We start from the raw sequence: 27,055 nt of genomic DNA, 5'->3' as shown, positions 1-27,055 counted from the left end.
TTGGTATGATTTTTGAAACTAAGGACTCACGTCATCAGTTCTGAAAAACACTCTGACATTATTTGTTTAATAATAATACCTCTCTCCTAGCTCCTTACTTTTTTCTGTTGAAATTCCTGTAAGATATATTTTAGAACTTGTCATTTTGTCTCCTGGGTCTCTTAAATTCCCTTTCATATTTTCTTTATTTCTATATGCTGCTTTGTGTTTTAGTATCATCTTTCTTTCAACTGGCTATTTTTCTCTTACACTGAGTCTGAATTATTTTAATTTAGCAATTGAATTTTTGCTCTATAGACTACATTTTCTCTTTTATAATTTCTTTCAAATGTGACTCTTCTCTTTTTTTCTCTTTGCATATCTTTCTCTTGCCTTAAGATTACTATGCCTCCATTTATCTGTTTGAACATTTAAAACATATCTGAAAGACTCTTTAAGATGTTTATTGTCTTGGTTATTGCTGCTGATTCTCTCTTTCTTGGTAGGTGGTTTCCTCATATCATATACTTTCAATTTTTAACTGAACTCATCGTCAAAAGAAGTTGTTTTCAGGGGAAGTTATGTGTGCCCCGGACTGCAACGTAGCCCTTAGAGGGCTATTTCACGCCTGCCCCAGCTAAGGCCCTGTCGGTTTCAGGCAAGTTTTTCGGTTAACTGCTTGGCTAAGGGTACCCGCAATGGACCAAAAAACCAAACCAAACCCAGTGCCGTCTAGTCGATTCCAACTCATAGCGACCCTATAGGACAGTAGAACTGCCCCATGGAGTTTCCAAGGAGCGCCTGGTGGATTCAAACTGCCGACCCTTTGGTTAGCAGCCGCACTGCCAGGGTTTCCCCTGCACTGGACATGTAGGCTGAATTCAGAACCCACAACTCTACACTTATATGGACTTCATCTTCAGGTTTTTAATTATTTTTTCCAAAGATTTTGCACCTTTAGCCCCTGGAGCTAGCGTGGCAGATATATTTTAGCCCCTGGTTCTAAGGTATAGTTGTGTTGTGTTTTAAAATTCTATGTAAGTGGCAACATCCAAGTCATATTCTTTTCTAACTTGCTCTTTTCACTCAATATTATTTTTTTCTGTTTATCCACAACGTCATCCATTTTAACTGCTATATAGTATTCTATTTTATGAACAAACCGTGTTGTATTCTTCTCATTAAGGGATATTGTATTGGTTTCCTAGGGCTGTCATAACAAAGTACCAGAAGTTGAATGGCATGTAAGAGCTGAAACTTATTGTCTGACAGTTCTGAAGGCTAGGAGTCCAAATTCAGGGTGTCAGCAGGGCCATATTTTCTCTGAAGGCTCTAGAGGAGGATCCTTTCTTGTCTCTCTTGCCTTCTGGTAGCTTCAGGTGTTCCTTGGCTTGTAACTGCAGTGTAACTCCCTTGTCTCCATGTCTCTCTGTGTCTCTTATCGGACTAGGACCCCCCCTTACTCAGGGTTATGGTATAACTGATAACATCTTCAGAGACCCTATTTCCAAACAAGTCACATTCACAGGTACCAGGAATTAGGACATCAGCATATCTTTCTGGGGGACATGGTTCATCAATCCATGACAGATATTTAAATTGTTTTTTATTTTTTATTATTACAGGCAGTGCTCTAATAAAATTATCCTTTTGTCACGTGTAAACATCTAGGAGTTGAATTTCTAGGTCAAAGGGTATACTTATTTTAGGAAATGCTAAATTGCCACAATAAATTTTGCCAATCAGATCGTTTTTCTAACATGTTTGCTTTTTCTCTTCTTCTTTTTTTTTTTTTTTAGGATGCTTTGATAATATTCTGTGTTATAGGTGTCAAATATCTCTGTATGCTTAGGTCTATTCCTAGGTTCTCTTATTTGTTCTAATAGTCCATTTTTCAATCCCTGGTCAGTGTCCTACTCTATATAATTACTAGCTTTAGAGTAAGTCCTGATATTTTAGAGGTCAAGTGGCTGACTCTTCCTCCTCCTTTTTCTTCTTCAGAAGTTTGATACTATTCTCCATTAATATCTTACACAGTTTTCAATAGATTTATGTGTAGGTATCTTCTTTTGTAGTATCTTGCTATTGTGATAAATGATGCATTTTTACAAGTTTTTAATTGTTCATTGCTCTTATACAAGAACTGATCATTTTTGTATATCAGTCTTATACCTTAGAACCTTGCTGAGCTTTTATTGGTGCTAATGTTAGTGCTAATAATACTTATATATGTGAATAATTATAGTTTTGTTTTTTCCTGTCTAGTTAAGCACACACTATAGTTATTCTTTTAAGTCATTAAATATAAAATACACAAATTATATTGACAAAGCTTATATAACAAATCTTTGTTCCAACTTTATTTTCATGCCATTTCATATGTCTTCTAGATGCTGACTATACAAATTCACCCTCGGCACCTACATTCTGCACCCCTGGTTTGAAAATTCCTTCTACAAAGAACAGTATGGCTTTGGTAAAATTTCCATAAAACTGAAAACGCCAATCTTTCTTCTAAATGACTCAGAAACACTACTGCTTTCAGACTCTGAAACAGTCTGTTCAAAAAAAACAAACTAATGCAGCTTATCAGAATGTATTTACATTTCTGGAGGGTAATTTAGCAGAATATAGCAAAGGCTTTAAAACTTTTTTCCTATCCTTTAACTATGTCTTGAAAGAGGCCTGCTGGTGGAATGGTTAAGAGTTTGGCTGCTAACTGAAAGGTCAGTGATTTGAACCCACCAGGTGCTCCATAGGGGAAGAGACCTGATGATGTGCTCCCGTAGAGATTACAGCCTAGGAAACCCTATGGGGCAGTTCTACTCTGTCCTGTAGTGTTGCTATGAGTCAAAATCTACCTGATGGCACATAACAACAACCATGTCTCAGAAATTCTAAGGTAAATTGGGACAAAGGTTTATGTACAATGAAGTTTTTTTTTTTTTTTTTAACATCATTACTTAATAAGAGCAAAACATTGGAAATAATCTGAAAGTCAAATGATAGGAGTAGTGAAATACATTAAGGTATATTTGTAAGATCTAGCATATTATATAACTATCGTTTGTTCTGAAAACCAGATGAAAATATGTAAGAAGAATGTTTTCAAAAGATATTTGATGCTGTAGAAAACTGTTCATATGTTTTGTTTTTTAAAAAACAGTATATAAAACTTTATAATATCAACACAATTTTATGTTTATTTGAGTAAGTGTATGTGTGTATGTATATATGTGTGTATGTGTGTATGTATGCATGGTTATACACAATACACATTTTAAGGAAAAAGAATAGGTAGAAACACAGTAAAATGTGGTTGTCTCTGGGTGATAGACTTAATGGGTGTTTTTTATGCTTTTTTCCCCAAAATCTTGCCAGTGAACAAATTTACTATAGTCAGAACCTTACCTCTTTTCAAAGTCAGTATGAACACTTAATACAGCTGTAGACCAGGGTTGTCCAATAAAACTTTATACAGTGGTGGAAATTTTCTATAATCTGTGCTGTCCATTGTTGCTACTAGCCACATGTAGCTATTGAGTACTTGAAGTGTGGCTAGAGCATCTGAGAAACTGAATTTTTTAAATTTTTTAAATCTTAATTTAATATTAAATTTAAATAGCCTATATGGCTATTTAAATTTAATATTAAATTAAGATTTAAAAAATTTACTATATCATACAACACAGCTATACGAAGAAAAAAAAAATCATTGCTGTCAAGTTGTTTCTGACTTATAGTGACCTATATATAAAAATAGGATAGAGTAAAACTGCCCGTAGGGTTTCCAGGGAGCAGCTGGTGGATTTGAACTGCCGACCTTTTCGTTAGCAGCTGTAACTCTTCACCATTGCGCCACCAGGGCTCCATAAAACAGCTATGGTGTTGTATTATCAGTTGAAGTATCAGGTTATCTGCCTGCTGATACCTGCCATTTACACTTAATCCATTCCTTATGTTCCCTTTCATGTCCAGGCACTCTACTGATGTGATATCCTAGCCTCTCTCCCTTATTAACTCTGACTCTAGGGAGATAGAGTGACTTATTTATTGGTAAATTTAGTGTGAAAAAACTGCATGCTAAGTGCACCTTCCTTGTAAGAGTGAGTCTGCCTGCTGAAGGCATGTGGTGAGACTTTCATTCATCCATGCTATATGACTCTTATTTGGCCCAGTTTAGTCACCTGAGACTGGGTGGGTGAATCTATTTAAATATTGGGTTCAGTTTACAAGTCCATTTAGTTCTCATGTTAAGCTCTAACTCAGCCTTTATTAGTAATTAATTGGTATTTTGGTCTCCATATGCCATTTCACTGTTTTCTCAATTTTGTTTAAAACTCAGGGAAGAGGGGTGGCATTTTTGGACCTACTTAGAGACCCCAACAGAACTAACAATTAAAGGTATATTTTTATTTACTACATTATTTTATACTACCTTAATATAATGATTTATTTTTATTTAATAGGTACCCACAGATTATCCATTACCAAAAACAAAGAGTTCACCAAATGATTTGGAAAGGAAAGATTGTACTTCATTAGTTTTAAATTCAAGGGAATGCTATGACAATCTTGCAGATCCCTCTTCTCCTAAGATTTCTTCTTATGAGAATCTGCTCAGAACACCTACACCTCCAGAAGTAACTACAATTCCAGAAGATATTTTCCAGGTGATTTTCTTTTTCTGATACATTCTTTTAAAAATTAGAGATTTATATAAAATAACTGAAACTGCATATAAGCTGTCTTATTTATCATCTGATTAATGTGCTGATTTGGGTATCAAGAAAATCTAAATTCTGAGCTCTGGTAGGCCTTTCTAAGACGACCTGGCTAAGGTTCTTCTCAGATAAGCACAAGCTAGTTATTTTATCATATTTTTAGTCCTACTTTGCCCCACGGAATATTTTATCTTTATATTTAACTTCATGTTCTGAACTCTGTTCTTAAAATAGTTTCTAATAAGTGTTCAGTTATGGTCACCATGTTGGCAATTGTTCTATTGGAGGTATTGCTAGAAAAGGCAGAAATGTCATTGACCTTACAGTTCTCCCAAACGGAGTATCATGAATAACTTAATCAGCAATTCTTGAACTTGAGACTTCTTGGAGACCTCAGTTTGAGAAACACTGATTTATGTTATTAGAACCTATGGCTCTTTAGTACAACATCACTTACCACTAGTGTACTATGGATTTAGAATAATTGCTCACTCTGCTAAATAACCAGTCTGATTCCTTGAGCTCCCCTTTGATGAAGTTATGGCATTTAGAAATATTACTCAGGCAAGTGGAGTTCCTAAGAAACATTCTGGAAATCCTCCTAACTTAGGAACAGCCATGAGAAGGATAAACCTACATGGGAAAATACCCAAATGCTGTTAGAACTGACTCATCCTATGATATTGTCTAAATGTTTGTTATCCTTTTTTCCCTGCACTTTCTGCTTTCCTGGGAGTTATAGTAGACTGGGTGAAGAAGGAGCCTCTTCTGTCTTTAGAGTTGTATTGTTTCCACTTCTCTTCAGTTGACGCTCCTCTCATTTCAAGTATCACTTCTTTGTGTATGAAAACAATATTGCTGATATTTCAGATTCTCCTTTTATAGTCTTCAGAGCTGATACTTTCTATATGTATTTTCCAAAACATCTTTGTATAGACTTCATTTTTTTTTCAGGAATGCATTGTTACTTGTTTCCATTAACCTTAGTTAGAGTTCATCTTAGAAAGCTTTAGAAATCAAGTCTCCACGTTCAAGTTAAATTTGAATCCATCTTTTATTTATTGCCATTGAATGTCTTGTAGGTACTGCTAAAAATTTAGTGTTTTAAATAATTTGAATCTTCAGTTTTTCCATAGACGTTTTTCCCAGGATTTTTCTTGAAATTTTTATAACGCCTTCTGACTTTATGTTGTTATGTTGTTTGTATAACTTGGTGAAAAGGAATCTGCTTTTTGTTTTAGATTTTGTCAAAATACAATTCAAACCTAGCTACTCCAGTAGCAGTTAAAGCAGTGCCACCCAGGAAAGTCTTTCTTACTAAACACAAAGGACAAAACATTCATGATGTTTGCAACAAAGAAAACTGGTGAAAGTGAGTATGTTACCATTCTAAAGACAGTATGTGTGTTGAGGACATTTAAAAATTAATATTTTAATGATAGTAAAAAAAAGTTTTGTTTTTAATGAATTGGGTAGCTTTATAGCCTATGCTAACTTTTGATATAGGATGTGTGATCCTTGTATCTCAGACTTCCAAATTATCAGTTTGATATCATTCAGTATCTATTTCCAACTATTTTAGAAGTGTAAAAATATATAGCTTCAGCAGTGTGTCATCTGCTTTGTTGATGGGTTTTAGTTACACCGAATTGATATTATTTGTATCTGTTTGCAGAAATTCTAGTGGATTCATCCATTATAGAAACTGAGTAAAATGAAATGAAAGCAGAGATGGACTTAATTTTGTTATTCATTCCCCTACCTCTTCTCCCCTTGTTAAAACCGACCCATTTTAAAGAAGAACATGAACATTTGATGTTATAACATGCTTTTTATTAAGTTTTGATTTGGTTTAACCTCATTCTTGTTAAAATGTACTCTAGTCATTCAGCTTTGAAAGATAATTACTGTTTCGTGATTTCAGATTTACCTTGCTTAATGTAACCGAATGGTTTAAATCAGAAAGCAGATCAAATAATTTTTAAAAAATGAATGTTACTGTTTGCTACTCAAATAAAGCAAAACATGATCTTCTCCAAACATCTTGTACCCCTTTTATTTCAGCAGTGCTCTTTTATTGGGGAAACCCTCGTGGCGTAGTGGTTAAGTGCTACAGCTGCTAACCAAAAGGTCAGCAGTTCAAATCTACCAGGTGCTCCTTGGAAACCCGGTGGGGCAGTTCTACCCTGTCTTATAGGGTCGTTATGAGTTAGAATTGACTCGATAGCAATGGTTTTTTTTTTTTTTTTTTGGCTCTTTTATTTAAGATTCTTGTCTGCAAGTGACAGAAACATAGCTTAAACTAATTTAGGGGAAGTGAAGACTTTACAGTCCTAGATAAAACCACACTGTGGTAGGTCTCAGACCGTTGGAATTAGGGACTCATGTGCTAGCAGGATATGTGGTTTTCTTCTTTTTTCCTCCCAGCATTCTTCTGTGTGTTAATTTCATCCTCTCAAATCAGCTCCCTCCACCACGTGGCTGCTGGCATCACCCAGGTTTACCTCTCTAGTTTGACCAGCCAACAGAGACTGCGCCTGTCTCTCTCTGGTCCCAAATTCTGAAATCTCAGGGAAGGATTCTCATTCACTCAACTTGAACTAGGTGCCCTTCCCTGGACAATCACCTGGCCAGAGGAGATGGGAGACTATATACCTTTAAAGTTCCCTGATAGCTTCAAATTGCCCTTCAGATCACGCCTAAATCCTTCAGATTTAAGTATACCGGCAGTCCCTGTCTTACAACATATTTGAGTTATGATGAGCCACACTTAAATAGCCATCCATTTTTCTGTTTTATTTTGTTACATCTTATTGTTAGTAATATGTATTACATACAATGTTGCAGTATATAATTTGCTGATGTTATTCTCATGCCAACCCCTAAAGATAAAGAAAGATAGAATTTACAAAGATACTGATAATAAAAGGCAATAATAATGAAAACTTAAAAAAAAAAAATGAGGCATTCGACTTACGTCAGAACCAACTTACAACGGAATTTTAGGAACAGAATTCCATCGTAAGTTGGATACTGTCTGTAATTGAGAAAGTAATTTTACCTTCATTAAATTCATGAAAATGCTTGTTGGTAAACTTTTTAAATTACACATAGTGGGAAAATAAAGACCAACCTGGCTTAAGGTGGAGACCAGGTAAAAATCTGAGGAGAAACAATTGACAAATGCCATGACAAGGTGCTTCAAAGGCTGCAACAGGCTTTGAGGACTCTGATGCAGTAAAGATGACCCTCTTTTATGATTGTGCTTTGAAAAAGTCAAATGTGAAGGCCTGTCATATTGTGTATTAAAATGTCAGAAAATGTGTCATACTTGAAAATTAAGCCCTTGATTTATTCTTTGCTCTAGGAATTAGTGTGTAGGTAGTTATAATTTAATTTTTGTTAAATATAAGGTAAAAAATTATTTTTAAAAAAATTTGGCTTTATTTTTCAAGGTCAGTCTTACAAATACTGATGACTCCCACATTTATATCCATCTCTTTTTTACTATTTACCATAAAATACGTGCATTTAAATCCATAGAACTGGATAAGATTGCTTGAGAGTGAGTGTTTTCAAAGAGTACCAAGGACTAAATCCCGGAGTTCTCCAAACTTTAGAGGCTGGAAAGAGGCAGAGTAATCTAAAGGAGGATGAAAGGCCAGTGAAGTAGGAATAAAATATTGCAAGGAAAGTGACCAACTTTGTCAAATGTTGCTGAGAATTCAAGTAAAAAGAGAACTGAGAATTAACCACTTGATTTGGCAAGATATTATTAACAACACCAACAAGATTAATTTTGGTGGAGTACTGGGGACAGCAGTCATGACTGCACTGAAGAGAGAATAGAGGTGAAGCAATAAAGACAAGGTTTAGCAGCTGTCTTGATGAGTTCTGCTAAAGAAGAGAGCAGAGAAATGGCACAGCAGCTACAGAGGGACTTAAGATGGGAAGTAAAGAATGTTGTATTAAGCATTTGTGACTACCTGATAGATAGCTCCACTTGCTTCATAATGGCTCTCAAATTCAATTTGTCAAAAATTTATCTTTCCTGTGGGACAGCTAGGTCAACTGGCATAACATAGTTCATAAAGAAAATGTTCTACATCCCACTTTGTTGAGTAGCATCTGGGGTCTTAAAAGCTTGTGAGCGGCCATCTCATATACACCTATTGGTCCCATCCCATCCAGAGCAAAGAAGAATAAAGAAAACCAAAGACATGAGGAAAAGACTAGTGCACAGGACTAACGGACCACATGAACAACAGCCTCCACCAGCCTGAGCCCAGAAGAACTAGATAGTGCCCAGCTATCACCACCGACCACTCTGACAGTGATCACAATAGAGGGTCATGGACAGAACAGGACAAAAATGTAGAACAAAATTCAAATTCACACAAAAAAGACTAGACTTCCTGATCTGATAGAGACTGGAGGAACCCCTGAGACTGTGGCTTCTGGACACCCTACTAATTCAAAATTGAAACGTCTCCTGAGTCTACCTTTCAAGCCAAAGATTTGACAGGCCTATAAAATAAACAACACGTGTGAGGAACATGCTTCTTAGTTCAATCATGTGTGAGACCAAATGGGCAATACCTGCCCTAAAGCAAAGATGAGAAGGCAGAAAGGGACAGAAAAACTGGATAAATGGACACAGGGAACCCAGGGTGTCAAGGGAAAGGGGGAGAGTGCTGACACGTTGCAGGGATTGCAACCAATGTTGGAAAACAATTTGTATATAAATTTTTTAAGGAGAAACTAATTTGTGCCATAAACGTTCACCTAAAGCAAAATAAAATTTTTTAAAAAGTCTCCTCCCCACCTTTAACCAGAGCTGTCCCTCTCTCAATTGTATTACATATTGGGGCTCAGGGAAAGATTTTATGTGAAAAAGAAATCCTGCTGGTTAAAAAAATAAATTCTGAACAAGATTTAAAAAATTTCTTTCCCTGCCTCTTACTGCTTTCCTACTGTGATCCTAGTTTCCATTACTAGAACTTTGATGCTTCTCACTTCTTAAGCTTCAAATGTTGTGATCTTTCAAGCATGTCTTTCCTTTGCTTAAAACCCTTCAATATCTTGCCTTTGCTCTTAAAATGAAATCTAAGACCCTTCACTGGGCCTACGTCATTTGACCCCCAACTTCTCCAAGTCTCATGCCTGTTTCCCTCTTGCAACCTGTGTCCTAGCCACACAGGCCATCCTTCAGTTCATCCTGGCCTCATAGCTTCACACACACTGCTCTCTCCTCTCTGCCTAGAACACTTTTTCCCAACCAAACTTTGCTTCAGGAGCCCTGTTGGCACAGTGGTTAAGCTCTTAGCTACTAACAAAAAGGTTCAAGGTACAAACCCTCCAGCCACTCCATGGTAGAAAGATGTGGCGGCTTGCTTCCATAAAGATTAAAAAAAAAACCCAGCACTGTCGAGTCAATTCCTACTCGTAGCGACCCTATAGGACAGAGTAGAACTGCCCCATAGAGTTTCCAAGGAGCGCCTGGCGGATTCGAACTGCCAACCCTTTGGTTAGCAGCCATAGCACTTAACCACTACGCCACCAGTGTTTCCTCCATAAAGATTACAGCCTTTGAAACTCTACATGGCAGTTCTACTCTGTCATCTAGGGTTGCTATGAATCAGAGTCGACTCGACGGCAATGGGAGTCTGCTTAGCTAACTCTCCCTCTCATCCTTATGCAGTAGACAACCTTTTTTTTCTGCCCCACAGTTTACTACCCTTTCATAAGAAACAAAATTTCAATTTTCCTTGAAGAGCATATCCTCAGCTCCAGGCCTAACCAAGTGAATCACAGTCCTCTGGTCACACGAATCAGTGATGGGCATGCGACCCAAACAAGGAGTATGATTCTGGGACTTTGGGGAACTATGGGAATGAGAAGCATATTTCTCTTCTGGAGATGCAAAGATATATACCTGGAGATACTGGCTGCCCGCCATTTTCCCATCATGAAGAGTCTGCCTGAGAATGGAACCAACACAGTAACCTGAGCAAGAAAGAAAAAGGGTCAAGGTATGATAACTGTTTGAGCCCAAATATTCAGCTGGGCTTAAAGCCAGCTAGTTCTATTCCTCGACTTTTCACTTAAATGAAAACTCCTTGCTGATGCTAATGTATAATCAAACACTTTGTAGGATTTGCTTTCTTGGTTTGGAGATTCAGGGTCATGGTTTCATGGGTCAGCCCAGTCAATTGGCCTAATACTGTTTTTAGTGTTTCTGTTCCACCTCCAAGTTTGTTGCATAGTGTCTCAGGTCTTCAAAGCGTGTTAATGGCTATCAAAGGTACAACTGGTCTCTATTCACCTGGAAGCAGCAGCAGAAGGGGGAGAAATTGGAAGTGGTACTAGAATGTATGTCTAATTGCCTCCATGAACAACTGTCTTCTTTGCCATGAGACCAGAAGAACTGGATGGTGCCCAGCTACCATTACTGAATGTTTTGATCAAAGATTCTATAGAAGAACCCTGATCAAAAAGGGGGAGAATGTGAAACAAAATTTCAAATTCTCATGGGCTCCAGACTTTCTGGAGCCATTGAGGTTGGGTGAACCTCCCTCCCACTCCCTGATTCTGTTGCCTTGAGATAATCTTCAAACCTTAAATTGAAACTATCCCCTGAAGTCATCTTTAAACCAAGCAATAGTTTAGCTTAATTAGTAAAGAATGTCTGGCTTGAGCATTGTGCTCTTTTAAAGAATTATCTATGCGGAACAACTTGAAAGGTTAGATGAGAAGCTTTGGGGACAGTAGGTGTATGTTAATGGTGGTGGGATAATTTGGGAAAGGATAGTAAGAATGGTTGCACAACTTGAAGAATTTAGTGTCACTGAATTGTACATGGAGATACTGCTGAATTGGTGTACATTTCCCTGTGTATATTTTCACCAAAACAAACAAACAAAAACTACTAGGTTTAAGCTAGCTGGAGTTTTCTCATTATTTGAAACTTCTTAATCACTGAATTGTTTTTGAAAATTTTGAATCATGTGAAAGAGTCCTGGCTGATTAACTTCAGGTCTCAGATGAAATGTCATTTTATCAAATACTTCCCCATCCTCCTAGTCAAAGAGAAGCCCTCCCTCTTACTTCTTTCTCAGCTCCCTATTTTCTTTCTTTTTAGCACTTGGTAGAATTTGTAATTAAAATTTACCAGTACATGTATTTAATGTTAGTCTCCCCCACTGACCAGAAGCTCAATGATAGCACGGACTCAGTTTGCTTGCTTCGTTCATCATGCTGGTATCTAGCGACTTAAAATATCTTTTGAATTAATGGTAACATTAAACAATTATCCAGATCTAATGGCTCTAAAGGTTTTACATTTAACTCATAAGAGGCAGGTCCTATCAATCCCGATTTTGGGATGAGGAAATTCAGGCTTTAATGATTGACTCTTTCCTCTTCCATGTCCCATTTCTCACCCCAAATCTTGTCGATTGCCAACCCCTCTTGTTGGTCTCTAACATCTCTGTGATGCATTCCCTCCCCTCTACCCCAATTCTCACCTAAATTAGCCTCGTTATCCTCTGACATTTATACTTTATCCTGAACTCCATCCAAAATTAGTACACAGTAAGTGTTCCATGATTGTTTGAGTTTTATCATTTCTACTTTCATGCCTTTGGTCATGCTGTACCCAGAGGGGATTAACCAGTAAGCAAGATATGCATGGGCTTGTGTTTACTTACTGATCTGTAGTGAACAATTTCACACAGGTTTTACCACAGACTTTCTGAAGAAGACCTGTATCCGTCAGATTTATCTTTGTATTCCCAGGCCCAGGATAGTACCTGGCACAAAAGAGAGGCATTTGTTATTTTATCCCTGGCAAAGTGCTAAAATGTGATGGGAGTGGATCATTTACACTCCTAATTTCCAACAATTACTATCTTTAGAATTAATACCAAAACCAAAGAAAACCAAACCCAGTGCCATCGAGCCGATTCCGACTCATAGCGACCCTACAGGACAGAGCAGAACTGCCCCATAGAGTTTCCAAGGAACACCTGGTGGATTCAAACTGCCAACCCTTTGGTTAGCAGCCATAGCACTTAACCACTACACCACCAGGATTTCCAGAATTAATACAGATTTTAAAAATCCCTTCAGAGGCACACCTTTGTTAGTTTAATTGCTTTAATTGCATCAAATCCTGTCTATGAAATTTTCTTGTAAGTTGCGACTGGGCTGGCTTGCTAGCAGAGGAGAGAAAACAGCTCAAGGCTGTTTCTAGTCTAGAAGACTAGAAATGAAGTCCCTTTTTTCTTCTTTCTTTTTAAATAGTGAATACATTTATTGAACACTTCACCAGGCACTCCTTTAAGCACCACTGTATTAATTTCCGCAAGCAATTCCAGACTAATGATTTTTGCTTACTAAAATTACTTTTTTAATAAACTAGTGTTAAAATTGCTTTTTAGGTTTTAAGTTATTCCCTTCTAGGAATTTTTTTTTAATTGTGCTTTAAGTGAAAGTTTACAAATCAAGTCAGTCTCTCATACAAACATTTATATACACCTTGCTATATACTCCTAATTGCTCTCCCCCTAATGAGACAGGACACTCCTTCTCTCCACTCTCTATTTTGGTGTCCATTCTGCCAGCTTCTGGCCCCCTCTGCCCTCTCATCTCCCCTCCAGACAGGAGATGCCAACATAGTCTCATGTGTCTACTTGATCCAAGAAGCTCATTCTTCACCAGTATCATTTTCTATCCCATTGTCCAGTCCAATCCCTGTGTGAAGAGTTGGATTTAGGAATGGTTCCTGTCCTGGGCTAACAGAAGGTCTGAGGACCATGACCACCAGGGTACTTCCAGTCTCAGTCAGACCAGTAAGTCTGGTCTTTTTACAAGAATTTGGGGTCTGCATCCCACTGCTCTCCTGCTCTCTCAGGGGTTCTCTGTTGTGTTCCCTGTCAAGGCAGTCATCGGTTGTAGCTGGGCACTATCTAGTTCTTCTGGTCTCAGGCTGATGTAGTCTCTGGTTTATGTGGCCCTTTCTGTCTCTTGAGCTCATAATTACCTTGTATCTTTGCTGTTCTTCATTCTCCTTTGCTCCAGGCTGGTAGGAATTTCTTACGGGAAAAAATACCCATGACTTCGTCTTCGTAGAATAGCTGCCTAGTCATGATTAATCCTTGCTTACACAATAAACATAGATCCTTCAAACTTGCACCATTGCAGACTCCAGGACATTACAGCTACTGGCAAAACAACCTCTATCTAAGGAATCAAATACAAATTAGAACAGGCAAACCTCATTTGGCTGTTCTTACCATGATAAAATTGGAAACCATGTCCCTTTTAAAAAGGTGATGTTTTGGGCTTGATAAAAACTGAATAAAACAGGTCCACATACTCTGGATGACTACCTTGGCAGAAGATTATAATTTCAGGGGTAACTTCACTACAGAAGCAAATTCAGTGAAACAATGTGGTGGAAGCCAGACTGCAGTGAATTGAGGGTAAAAGGAACTAAGAAAACACTATTTCTGGAAACAGACTATTTCAGTGAATTCTCTATGGTGACTACCTAGGTTCACTTTTGAACTGTTTTTCTTTAAATTGTGCTTTAGGTGAAAGTTTACAGCTCAAATTAATTTCTCATACAAAAATTTATACATGTATTGTTATGTGACAGTAGTTGCAAATCCCTATAATGTGGCAGCATACTCACCCTTTCCACCCCAGGTTTCCTGTGTCCATCCAACCAGCTCCTGTCCCTTCCTGCCTTCTCACCCTGCTTCCAGACAGGAGCCACCCACTTGGTCTCCTGTATCTGCTTGAACTAAGAAGTATGCTCTTCACGAGTATTATTTTATATTTTATAATCCAGTCTAATCTTTGTCTGAACAGTTATGTCTTAAGAGCTTCAGGAATTATTTTAGCTCTGGATTAAGAGAGCATCCTGGGGCCGTGGCTTCAGGGGTTCCTCTGGTCTCTGTCAGATCATTAAGTCTGGTCTTTTTATGTGAAATTGAGTTCTGCTCCACACTTTTCTCCTGCTCCATCAGGGACTCTCTGTTGTGTTCCCTGTCAGGGCTTTCATTGGTAGTAGCCAGGCACCATCTAGTTCTTCTGGTCTCAGGCTGATAGTCTCTGGTTCATGTGGCCCTTTTGTCTCTTGGGCTAGTATTTTCCTTGTCTTTGGTGTTCTTCATTCTTTGCTCCACGTGGGTTGGGAACAATTGATACATCTTAAAAGGCCATTTGCAAGCTTTTAAAACCCTAGAAGCCCCTCACCAAAGTGGGATGCCAATTGACCTAGATGTTCCTCAAAACCATGGTTCCCAGACCCCAGCCCCAGCTACTCTGTCCTTCAAAGTGTTTGGTTGTATTCAGGTAACTTCTTAGCTTTTGGTTTAGTCCAGTTGTGCTGACTTCCCCTATATTGTGTGTTGTCCTTCCCTTCACCTAAAATGATCCTTGTTTACTATCTAGTTAGTGAATTCCACTCTCCCTCCCTTCCCACCCTCATAACCATCAAAGAATGTTTTCTTCTGTTTAAACTTTCTCTTGAGTTCTTGTAATAATGGTCTCACATAATATTTGTCCTTTTCCAACTGACTGATTTAACTCAGCATAATGCCCTCCAGATTCATCCATGTTGTGTGATGTTTCGAGGATTCATAATTGTTCTTTATCGTTGCATAGTATTCCATTGTGTGTATGTACCATAATTTGTTTATCCAGTTGTCTGTAGATGGGCACCTACGTTGTTTCCATCTTTTTTTGTGAACCGTGATGCAGTGAACATGGGTGTGCATATATCTATTCGTGTGACAGCTCTTATTTCTCTAGAATGTATTCTAAGTAGTGGGATTTTGGGATCATATGGTACTTCTATTTCAAGCTTTTTAAGGAAGCGCCAAATCAGTTTCCAAGGTGGTTGTACCATTTTACATTTCCACCAGCAGTACATAACTGTTCAGTCTCTCCACAACCTCTCCAACATTTATTATTTTGTGTTTTTTGGATTAGTGCCAGCCTTGCTGGGGTGAGATGGTATCTCGTTGTAGTTTTGATTTGCATTTCTCTAATGGCTAAAAGAAAAAAAAAAATTTTTTTAATGGCTAATGATCACGAGGTATCTGTCAGCTGCCCGTAAGTCTTCTTGGTGAAGTGTCTGTTCATATTCTTTGCCCATATTTTAATTGGGTTATTGGTGTTTCTGTTTTTGAGGTGTTGCAGTATCTTGTAGATTTTAGAGATTAGAACCTTATGTTGCACCAAACGTTTTCTCCCAGTCTGTAAGTTCTCTTTTTACTCTTTTGATGAAGTTTTTGATGAGCATAAGTGTTTGATTTTTAGGAGCTCCTAGTTATCTAATTTCTCTTCTGGTGTTTGTGCGTTGTTAGTTATGGCTCGTATTCTGTTTATGCCATGTATTAGGGCTCCTCACATTGTCCCTGTTTTTTCTTCAGCGATCTTCATCCTTTTAGATTTTACATTTAGGTCTTTGATCCATTGTGAGTTAGTTTTTGGACATGGTGTGAGATATGGGTCTTGTTTCATTTTTTTACAGATGGATACCAGTTATGCCAGCACCATTTGTTAAAGGACTGTCTTTTCACCATTTAACAGACTTTGGGCCTTTGTTGAATATCAGCAGTTCATAGGTGGATGAATTTATATCTGGATTCTCAATTCTGTTCCATTGGTCTATGTATCTGTTGTGGTACCAGTACCAGACTGTTTTTGACTACCGTGATGGTATAAAAGTTTCTAAAATCAAGTAGTGTGAGGCCTCCCACTTTGTTCCTCTTTTGTAGTGCTTTACTTATCTGGGACCTCTTCCCTTTCCTTATGAATTTGGTGATTTGTTTCTCTGTCTTCTTAAAAAATGTCGTTGGAATTTCAATCAGGATTGCATTGTATCTGTAGATCTCTTTGGGTAGAATTTACATTTTCAAATGTTGAGTCTTCCTGTCTATGAGCACGGTATGTTTTTCCACTTATTTAGGTCTCTTTTGGTTTCTTGCAGTAGTGTCTTGTAGTTTTCTTTGTATAGGTCTTTTACGTGTCTGGTTAGATTTATTCCTAAGTATTTTATCTTCTTGGTGGCTATTGTAAATGTTATTGATTTGGTGATTTCCTCTTCGACATTCCCTTTGTTGGTGTAGAGGAATCCAACTGATTTTTGTATGTTTATTTTCTATCCTGATACTTTATTGAAATCTTCTATTAGTTCCAGTAGTTTTCTTGTGGATTCTTTGAGGTTTTGTGTGTATAAGATCATATCATCTGCGAAAAGGGATACTTTTACTTCTTCCTTACAAATTTGGATGCCCTTATTTCTTTTTCTTGCCTTACTGCACTGGATAGGACCTCCAGCACAATGTTGAATAAGAGTGGTGATAAAGGGCATCCTTGTCTGGTTCCCATTCTCAAGGGAATGCTTTGAGACTCTGTCCACTTAGGATGATGTTGGCTTTTGGCTTTGTATAAATGTCCTTTATTATGTTGAGGAATTTCCCTTCTATTCCTATTTTGTTGAGAGTTTTCATCATGAATGAGTTTTGGACTTTGTCAATTACCATTCCTACGTCAATTGATAAGATCATGTGGTTCTTGTCTTTTGTTTTATTTATGTGAGGGATTACATCAATTGTTTTTCTAATGTTGAACCATCCTTGCATACATGGTATGAATCTCACTTGGTCACGATGAATATTTTTTTTTTGATATGTTGTTGAATTCTGTTGGCTAGCATTTTGTTGAGAATTTTTTAATTGTACTTTAGATGAAGGTTTACAGAACAAACTAGTTTCTCGTTAAAAAGTACAGATATCACTTTATGACACTGGATAACAACCCCACAACCATTTGTGTATATTTCTCTAGGAAATATTCCTAGGAGTGGGATTGCCAGATCAGATGGTATTTCTATTTCTAGCTTTCTAAGGAAGCGCCATTTCATTTTCCAAAATGGTTGTATCATTTTGCATTCCCACCAGCAGTGCATAAGAGTTCCGATCTCTCCACAGCCTCTCCAATATTTGTTATTTCCTGGTTTTTTGTTTTTTGTTTTTTTTGTGCCAGTAATGCTGGAGTGAGATGGTATCCCATTGTGGTTTTGATTTGCATTTCTCTAATGACTAGTGATCACGAGCATTTTCTCATATGTCTGTTGGCCCCGCTTGAATGTCTTCTTTGGTGAAGTGTCTGTTCATTTCTTTTATCCATTTTTAATTAGATTTGTCTTTTTGTTGTAGAGGTGTTGGATTTTCCTGTAGACTTTGGAAATTAGACCTTCATCTGATTTGTAATAGCCAAAAATTTTTTCCCAGTCTGTAGGTTCTCTTTTTACTCTTTTGGTTAAGTCTTTTGATGAGCATAGTGCTTAATTTTTAGAAGATCTCAGTTATCTAGCTTATCTTCTGGAGCTTGTGTGTTGTTGGTTGTTGTTTGTATCCTGTTAATGCCGTGTATTAGGGCATCCTATTTTTTCTTCTATGAACTTCATAGTCTTTGGCTTTATATTTAGGTCTTTGATCTATTTTGAATTGGTTTTTGTATATGTTGTGTGGTATAGGTCCTGTTTCATTTTTTTGCAGATGGATATCCAGTTTTGCTAGCAGCATTTGTTAAAAAAGACTGTCTTTTCCTCATTTGATGGACTTTGGGCCCTTGTCAAAGATCAGGTGACCATAGATGGATGGATTTACATCTGGGTTCTCAATTCTGTTCCATTGGTCAATGTATCTGTCATTGTATCAGTACCAGCCTGTTTTGACTACTGCAGTTGTATAGTAGGTTCTAGGGTCAGGTAGTGCGAGTCCTCCTACTTCAGTCTTCTTCAATAGTGCTTTATGTATCTGGGGCTTCCTCCCTTTCCGTATAAAGTTAATGATAAGTTTTTCCATCTCTTTATCCATTCATCACTGTTCTTTACCGTTGGGTAATACTTGCGTTATTGGTATTTGGATCAGTATTGCATTGTATTTGTAAATCGCTTTGGATGAAATTGTCATTTTCATAATGTTGAGTTTACCTATCCATGAGCATGGTATGTTTTGCCATTTATGTAGATCTCTTTTGGTTTCTTGCAGTAGTGTTTTCTAGTTTTCTTTGTATAAGTCTTTTACATCCCTGGTTAGGTTTATTCCCAAGTAGTTTTCTTTTTTGGGGACTATTACAAATGGTATTGTTGTTTTGATTTCCTTTTCATTGTTCACTTTGTGTATAGGAAGCCAACTGATTTTTGTATGTTTATCTTATATCCTGCTACTCTGCTGAATCTATTAGTTCCAGTAGTCCTCCCATGGAGTCTTTTGGGTTTTCTATGTACAGTATCATGTCATTCACAAATAGAGACAATTTAACTTCTTCATTACCAATTTGGATGCCCTTTATTTCTTTTTCTTGCCTTAGTGCTCTAGCTAGGACTTCCAGCACAGTGTTAAATAGGAGTGGTGATAAAGGGCATCCTTGTCTTGTTCCTGTTCTCAAGAGGAATGTTTTCAGTCTCTCTCCATTAAGAATAATGTTGACCGTTGGTTTTGTGTTTAAAACAAAAAAAAAACAAGCCCACTGCCATCAAGTCGATGCCGACTCATAGCGACCCTATAGGACAGAGTAGAACTGCCCCATAGAGTTTCCAAGGAGCGCCTGGCGGGTTCGAACTGCTGACCTCTTGGTTATTAGCCGTAGCACTATGCCAGCAGGCAGACGGGAGATTGGTGCACGGGCATCAGAGGTGGCTCGGCCCCCCAAAAGCAGCAAAAATCACCACTGCATCAGGTGGAGCCAGACCAAGCCCCAGGCCTTTTAGGGCATCACAGCGGCCCATCCCTGGCCCTCCATTCCAAGGCATCCGGAATGAGGAAAAGGGCTTGCTCCCCTCCCCACCCTCTAGGAAGGAGATTTGAACAAGCTTTGGAGTTCTGAGCTGGACCGGTGTGAGTTCTAGTAACCCGAGGACCTGTCATGCAGGCCCACGGGGGGGGGGGGGGTAGTTTGCAGACTGTGAGAGAATGCAGCAATTAGAAAGAGTAAAATGTTCAGGTTTTGCATAGATGCCCTTTATTATGTTGAGAATTTCCCTTCTATACCTATTTTATTGAGGTTTTATCAGGAATGGATGTTGGACTTTGTTGAATGCCTTTTATGCATCTATTGAGATGATCATGTGACTCTTTACTTACTTTTTATTTATGTGGTGGATTACATTGATTTTCTAATGTTGAACCATCCTTGCATACCTGGTATGAATCCTACTTGGTCATGGTGTATTTTTTTTATATGATGCTGAATTATATTGGCTATAATTTTGTTGAGAATTTTTGCATCTATATTCATGAGAGATATTGGTCTCTAATTTTCTTTTTTTGTGGTGTCTTTGCCTGGTTTTGGTATCAGGGTTATGCTGTCTTCATAGAATGAATTCAGAAGTATTGCTTCCTTTCCTATGTTATGAAATAGTTTGAGTAGTACTGGAGCAAGCTCTTCTGTGAATGTTTGGTAGAATTCTCCAGTGAAGCCATCTGGGCCAGGGCTTTTTTTCTGTTGGGAGTTTTTTTTTTTTTTTTTTTTTAATGACGTTTTCAATTTCTTCTCTTGCTATGGGTCTGTTCAGATTTTCAACATTATTTTGTGTTAATTTGGCAGAAATTTGTCCTTTTCCTCTAGGTTTTCAAATTTGTTGGAATATACTTTTTCATAATACTCTGTTATGATCCTTTTTATTTCATTTGGGTCTGTTGTATTGTCCCCTGTATCATTTCTTATTTGGGTTATTGGAGTCCTCTTCTGTTTTTCTTTTGTCAGTTTGAACAGTGGCTTGTTGATTTTGTTGATTCTATTTCTCTATTCTCTATTTCTGCTCTGATCTTTATTATTTCTTTTCTTCTGGTGGCTGTGGGCTTCTTTTGTTGTCTCTTTCTGTTTGTTTAAGTTGTGTAGATAATGTTTTGATTTTGCCCCTCTTCTTTTTTGATGTGTGCATCTATTGCTATAAATTTCCCTCTGAGGACTACCTTTGCTCTGTCCCAAAGGTTTTGGTATGATGTGTTTCCATTCTCTTTTCATTCTAGGGATTTTTTAATCCCATCTCTGATTTCTTCTATTACCCAGTGGTTTTTAAGCAGGGTGTTATTGAGTTTCCATTTAATTTTTTTTTTTTTCCTTACTCTACCTGTTGTTAATTTCTACTTTGATGGCATTGTGGTCAGAGAAGATACCTTGTATTATTTCAATGTTTTGTATTTTGTTCAGGGTTGCTTTGTTCCCTAAGATGTGGTCTCTTCTGGAAAACGTTCCATGTGCATTGGAAAAGAATGTGTACTTTGCAGCTGTTGTCTGGAGTGTTCTATATGTTTCTATGAAGTCAAGATGGCTGCTCTGTATCTTTGTTGAATTTCTTTCTAGATGTTCTGTCCTTTATTGACAGTCGTGTGTTGAAATCTCCTACTTCTATTGTGGAACTGTCAATTTCTCTTCAGTGCTGTTAGAGTTTGTTTTATGTATTCTGGATCCCTGTCACTGGGTGTGTAGATGTTTATTATGGGTATGTCTTCATGATGGATTGTCACTTTAATCATTATATAGTGCCCTTCTTTGTCTTTTATGGTGGATTTTGTTTGAAAGTCCATTTTACCTGAGATTAGTATTGCCACTTCTGCTCTTTTTTGGTAGTTATTTGCTTGATATATTTTTTTCCATCCTTTAATTTTTAATAAATTTATGTCTTTGTTTCTAAGGGGTGTCTCTTGTAGACAGCATACTGATAGATCCTGTTTTTTTTAATGCATTCTGTCACTCTCTGTCTCTTTATGGGTGCATATAGGCCACTTACATTCAGTGTAATTATCGGTATATGTGTGAGTTTATTGCTGTTATTTTGTAGAGCTTTTTTTTTGTGGTGCTGACATTTTCTTTGTTCCGCTTACACTCCTGTGCTGAGTACCTTCTGTTTGTGGATTTCTTTTGTTTTTGTAGATTTTGTTTTATTAAGACTTTGTTTCCTTTATTTTGATGAGTAGGTTTGTTAACATTATTTGTGGTTATGTTGAAATTTACCCTAATCTTCCTAGGTTTGAACCAGTCTATTATTACATGGTATCACCTTGTGTTCCTCTTCATTAGAAACTTCTATACCTACACCATTTATTCCCTCTTTTATTGTTCTGACGTTGTTGTCATTTACAGGTTAACCTCTCTGGTTCCCTGTTGCAATTCTTTTGGATAGTCCTTGAGAGTTCATTTCCTAGGTTGGTATCTGGCTGGTATGATCTTGTGTCCTGGATTCAGGCTGTGGTCTGATGTTGTTTGTTATCAGACCAAAGGACTCCCTTTAATAATTCTTGTAAATTTGGTTTGGTTTCTACATATTCTCTTTATTTCTGTTTATCTGGAAATGTCCTAATTTCACCATCATATTTGAACAAAAGTATTGCAGCATATATTATTCTTGGTTGGCAGTTGTTTTTCTTTCAAAGTTTTATATATGTCATCCCATTCCCTTCATGCCTGCATGGTTTCTGCCGAATAACCAGAGCTTAGTGTTATTGTTCATTCTCTGATGTGACTTTTTGTTTTTCTTAAACTGCTCTCTGGATTCTTCTTTGTCTTTGCTTTTAGCAAGTGTGATTATGATATGCCTTGGTGATTGTCTTTTGGGTGCTATCCTTATGGGGTTCGTTGAGCTTCTTGATGGTCAGCTTTTCATCATTCATATTAAGGATGTTTTCTGTCAGCAATTCTTTAATGATCTTCTCTGTGTCTTCTGTTTTCTCCCCCTTCTGGAACTCTGATCACTCGCAAATTTTTTGCTTTTGATTGTATCCCATATAGTTCTCAGGGTTTCTTCATTTTTCTTCATTCTTTTCTCTGATTTTTCCTCCAGCAGAGTTGTATCCAAGTATTTGTCTTCAATTTTGCTGATCTCGTCTTCCATCATTTCCAGCCTGCTCCCCAGCCCTTCTATGACACTGTCCATTTCTGAAATCTTGTTGTTTATCTTTTGGATTTCTAATTGTTGTTTTTGTGTAATTTCTAGTTGTGAATTTATTTTGGCATTTTGTTCCTGTGTTATTTTCCTGAATTTTTCTATTTTTTTGTATTTCCATGAATTTTTCTGGCTTTTCCATAAATTTGTCATTTTTTCCTCATTTTTATCTGCTTTTTGCTTCAACTCTTGCATAGCTCTGAATATTAGAGCTTTGAATTCCCTGTCAGGTAGTTCTAGTGCTTTTCCTTCTGCTGAAAAGTCATCTGGTGTTTTATTTTGGATGCCTATTGGAACCATCATGTCCTTTTTTAAAATATGTTTTGATATTGTCTGCTGTCTTTGGGACATTCAGTAGTTATTTTGTTTCTTGATTGTAGATTTGTTTTTTCATCCTGCTTTTTTGGGGTTTATTTGGTTATGTCTGAGCAGGCAGGCTGTGTGTTCTTTGTTGTTTGCTCATCTGTAGTCACAATACTTTTCATCTCCTTGTCCAGTGGGCAGGGCCAGTCACTCAGCTATGGTGCATAAGGGCTGGTCCAGCGGGAGGGGCTGGTATGGGTTTTTGGAATGGACTAGGGCCAACAGGGTGGGCCAGGAATCAGTGCTGGGCAGGTTCCGGTAAGCTGTGCCTGCGCTACTCAGGGGTGTGATGTTCAGTGCATGGTGCAAGTAGGCAGGAAAGAGGGGGGAGGTTGTGATGTTTGGAGCTATCTGGGTACGGGAAAGAGGGGAAACAGGAGCCCAAAACAAATTAAGGAACAAAAGAGTACTAAAGGAGCTTGCCATTGAAGTGGAGAGATGAGAATCCAGGAAATGGAAAAAACAAAAGGGAAAAGAAAACCTAGATAAAGATTTAGGAGGAAAAAAAAGCCCCCAGGGGCCCCACTGGTGTGGCTGCAAAGACCAGGGAAGCGGCTCCCAGGCTGCACAGTATAGCCTGGCTAGAGGGGTACAGATGTCACACAGCACCAGGTATTCAGGAGACAGGAAAAGGAGGTAAGTATAGAGAGATGAGAACCTAGAAATGAAGAAAGAAAGGAAAAAGGAAGGAAGAAATGCCCCCAGAGGCTGCGCTAACTGGGAAGTGTCTCCTAAGCCCTACAGTGCAGCCTGGCTAGAACAGGCTCCCAAGGCATGAAATTAAAAAGAAAACAAACAGAACAAAGCAAAAGAAAAGAAAAAGCCTCAAGGATTCCACCAGCGAGGTGTTGCGGGCCAGGGAAGTGGTTCCCCAGTTGAGCGGGGCTTCACAGCATTTCAATAAGCAGTGATGGCACATGGAGCCAGGTGTTCAAGAGAAAGGAGGGGGAGGTAGTGGGAGGTACAGAAGAAACCAAAAGAAACAGTGAAAAGCAACATCAGCTCAGGGAGCTGGCCCGTGTGTGGGGGGCAAATCCAAGCAGCTCAGGGCCAAAGCAGCTGCCTCCCAGCCAAGAGGCCTGCAGGCAGTGGGAAGCAGAGGAGGCGGAAGGGAAGGGGAAGAATGGTGGCAGTTAAAACCCATGGCCTTTGAGTTGATTGACTCATAGCGACCCTACAGGACAGAGCAGAACTTCCCTATAAGGTTTCCAAGGAGCGCCTGACAACCTTTTGTTAGCAGCTGTAGCTCTTCACCACTACATCACCAGGGCTTCTGGGTGGGGGATAGAAAAGCATAGATCACTGGTTATGGGGTGCTCTGTCTCCTGCTGGGAACTTTGTGAAGCTGCTTTCCCGTACTCCCTGCCTGCCAATCTCTGATGTGGGCAGGGTGGATCCATGCGGCACAGACGCTGCACTTCCTGGCTTGCTGAGCTACCACAGCCAGTCGGGAAGCATGGAGGTAGAGCAGTGGGAAGAGGATGGGGGGTGGAAAAGCATGTATTCCTGGTTACCGGGTGCTCTGTCTCCTGCTGGGAACTCCGTGAAGCTGCTTTCCTGTGCTCTCTGTCTGCCGATCTCCAACAGGGGTCCTAGATGGCGAATCCATGGTGTGTTAGCTGATAGGGGACCTCCGCATGTATCTCTCCGTGCTCTGTCAGCTTCTTATTCCATTTGGTGTTTGACTGGATTTTTTCCTCTTCATTTGACACTTTGCATTCCAGGAATGACATTTGTGTCCGTTTTACTTAGTTTTTTGGGTCTTTGCTGTGGAGGGACGGCATGGTTCTTCTATGGCGCCATGTTGGCCAGAAGTCTTCTGGTTGAGATGTTGTGCCTAAGTTCTTGAGGGATATTGATCTGTAATTTTCTTTTTTTGTGGTGTCTTTCCCTGGTTGTGGTATCAGGGTTATGCTGGTTTCATAGTATGAGTTCAGTATTCCATCCTTGTCTATGCTCCTAAATACTCTTGTAGTAGTGGTGTTAACTCCTCTCTGAAAATTTGGTGGTACTCTCTAGTGAAGCTGTCAGGGCCAGGGCTTTTTGTTGTTGTTGCAAGTTTTTTTTATTACCTCTTCAATCCCTTGTTACGGGTTTATTTAGTTTTTCTACTTTGGTTTATGTTAATTTAGGTAGGTTTCTAGAAATTTGTCTGTTTCATCTAGGTTTTCAAATTTATTGGAGTACAATTTTTCATAGTATTCTGTTATGATTCTTTTAATTTCAGTTGTGTCTGTTGGGATATTGCCCATTTAATTTGTTATTCAGGTTATTTTGCTTCCTCTTCTGTTTTTGTCAGTTTGGCCAATAATTTATTGATTTTGTTGATCTTTTCAAAGAACCAGCTTCTGGTCTTGTTGACTCTTTCAACTGTTTTTCTATTCTCTATTTCATTTATTTCTGCTCTGATTTTTATTTCTTCTGGTGCCCGAGGGCTTTTGCTGCTATTTGTTTGAATTGTAGGGTTAATGTTTTGATTTTGGCCTTTTTTTTCTGGATATGTGCATTTGTTGCTGTAAATTTACCTATGAGCACTGCTTTTGCTGTGTCCCAAAGGTTCTGGTAGGATGTTTTCATTCTCATTTGATTCTGTGAATTTCTTTATTCTGTTCTTAATTTCTTCTATTACCCAGTAGTTTTTGAGCAAGGTGTTGTTTCAGTTTCCAAGTATTTGATTTTTTTTTCCTTGCTTTTTTCTGTTATTGACTTCAACTTTTATGGATTTATAGTCAGAAAAGATGCCTTATAATATTTTGATGTTTTGGATTCTGTTAAGGCTTGCTTTGTGACCTAATATGTGGTCTAAAGAATGTTCCATGTGGGTGGAAAAAAAAGTATACGTCTACTGTTCAGTGGAGTGTTCTGTATATGAGATCAAGTTGGTTGATTGTGGCATTTAGATCTTCCATGTCTTTATTGAGTTTCTTTCTAGATGTTTTGCCCTTTACTGAAAGTGGTTATGTTGAAGTCTTACCACTATTGTGGAGCTATTTCTCTTTTCAATGCTGTGAGAGTTTGTTTCATGTATTTTGGAGCCCTATAGGTGAGTAAATATTATGGTTATGTCCTCCTGGTGTATTGACCCTTTAATCATTATACAGTGTCCTTCCTTATCCTGTGTGGTGGATTTTGCTTTAAAGTCTATTTTGTCAGAGATTAACATTGTCACTCCTGCTGTTTTTTGGTTGTTTGCTTGATATGTTTTTTTCCATTCTTTTTTAGTTTGTGTCTTTGAGTCTAAGTTGTGTCTCTTGTAGGCAGCATATAGACAGATCGTGTATTTTTTTTTTTTAATCCATTCTGCCACTTTCTGTCTCTTCATTGGTGCATTTAGTCCATTTACATTCAGCGTAATTATTGATAGGTTTTTTTTTTTATGAGTTTAGTGCTGTCATTTTGATGTCTTTTTTTGTGGTGTTGACAGTTTCTTTGTTGCACTTAATTTTGTGTGTTGAGTCGTTTTTCTGTATTTTCATTGGTGTTGGTTTTGTATTTGCTGAGTATGTTTTTCTTCTTTTTTATTTTGATGTGTAGATTTGTTAGTTTCCTATTGGTCACCTTAAAATTTACCAGTTTTTCTACGTTTTAACCAATCTTTTATTTCCTGATATCACCTTAACTTTCTCTCCATATGAAAGTTCTATGACTACACTGTTTAAATAAAAAATTTTTTTTTTATTTATATAACTTTAAAAAAAAAAAGTCCCTCTTTTTTGTTTTAATGTTGTTATCTTTTACATATTGACATGTTTCCCTATTTTCTGTGCTTTTATACTTTGACTTATTTTTGTGACTTCCCTATCTGGGTTGATATCTGGTTGTTCTGTCCTGTGTTATAGTCTTGAGTTGTTATCTAATATCATTGATTCTTTAGCTGGAGGACTTCCTTTAGTATTTCTTGTAATTTTGGTTTAGATTTTACAAATTCCCTTAGCTTCTGTTTATCTGGAAATGCCCTAATTTCACCTTCATATTTGATAGACAGTTTTGCTGGAGATATAATTCTCGGCTGGTAGTTTTT

At 37.9% G+C, this 27,055-nt stretch overlaps 1 protein-coding gene across 2 annotated transcripts in view; it reads left to right on the top strand.

The window, feature by feature from the left end:
- Positions 1-27,055, top strand: part of SKA3 (spindle and kinetochore associated complex subunit 3) — a 46,677-nt gene that overhangs the window by 17,560 nt on the left and 2,062 nt on the right. Inside the window, exons 6-9 of one of the 2 annotated variants that reach the window (XM_049867441.1) lie at positions 2,370-2,455; positions 4,449-4,652; positions 5,945-6,075; positions 6,379-6,499. In XM_049867441.1, the coding sequence (XP_049723398.1) occupies positions 2,370-2,455; positions 4,449-4,652; positions 5,945-6,073 (419 nt within the window). In that variant the 3' untranslated portion in view covers positions 6,074-6,075; positions 6,379-6,499. Of the gene's footprint in view, positions 1-2,369; positions 2,456-4,448; positions 4,653-5,944; positions 6,076-6,378; positions 6,500-27,055 lie in introns of those variants that run through there. The other variant, XM_049867442.1, reaches the window with a different exon arrangement.

The sequence above is a fragment of the Elephas maximus genome, chromosome 23, assembly GCF_024166365.1.
Source record: "Elephas maximus indicus isolate mEleMax1 chromosome 23, mEleMax1 primary haplotype, whole genome shotgun sequence".
Taxonomy (NCBI): domain Eukaryota; kingdom Metazoa; phylum Chordata; class Mammalia; order Proboscidea; family Elephantidae; genus Elephas; species Elephas maximus.
Note: the sequence above shows the minus strand (reverse complement) of the source record. Positions and strands in the feature narration are given on the sequence as shown.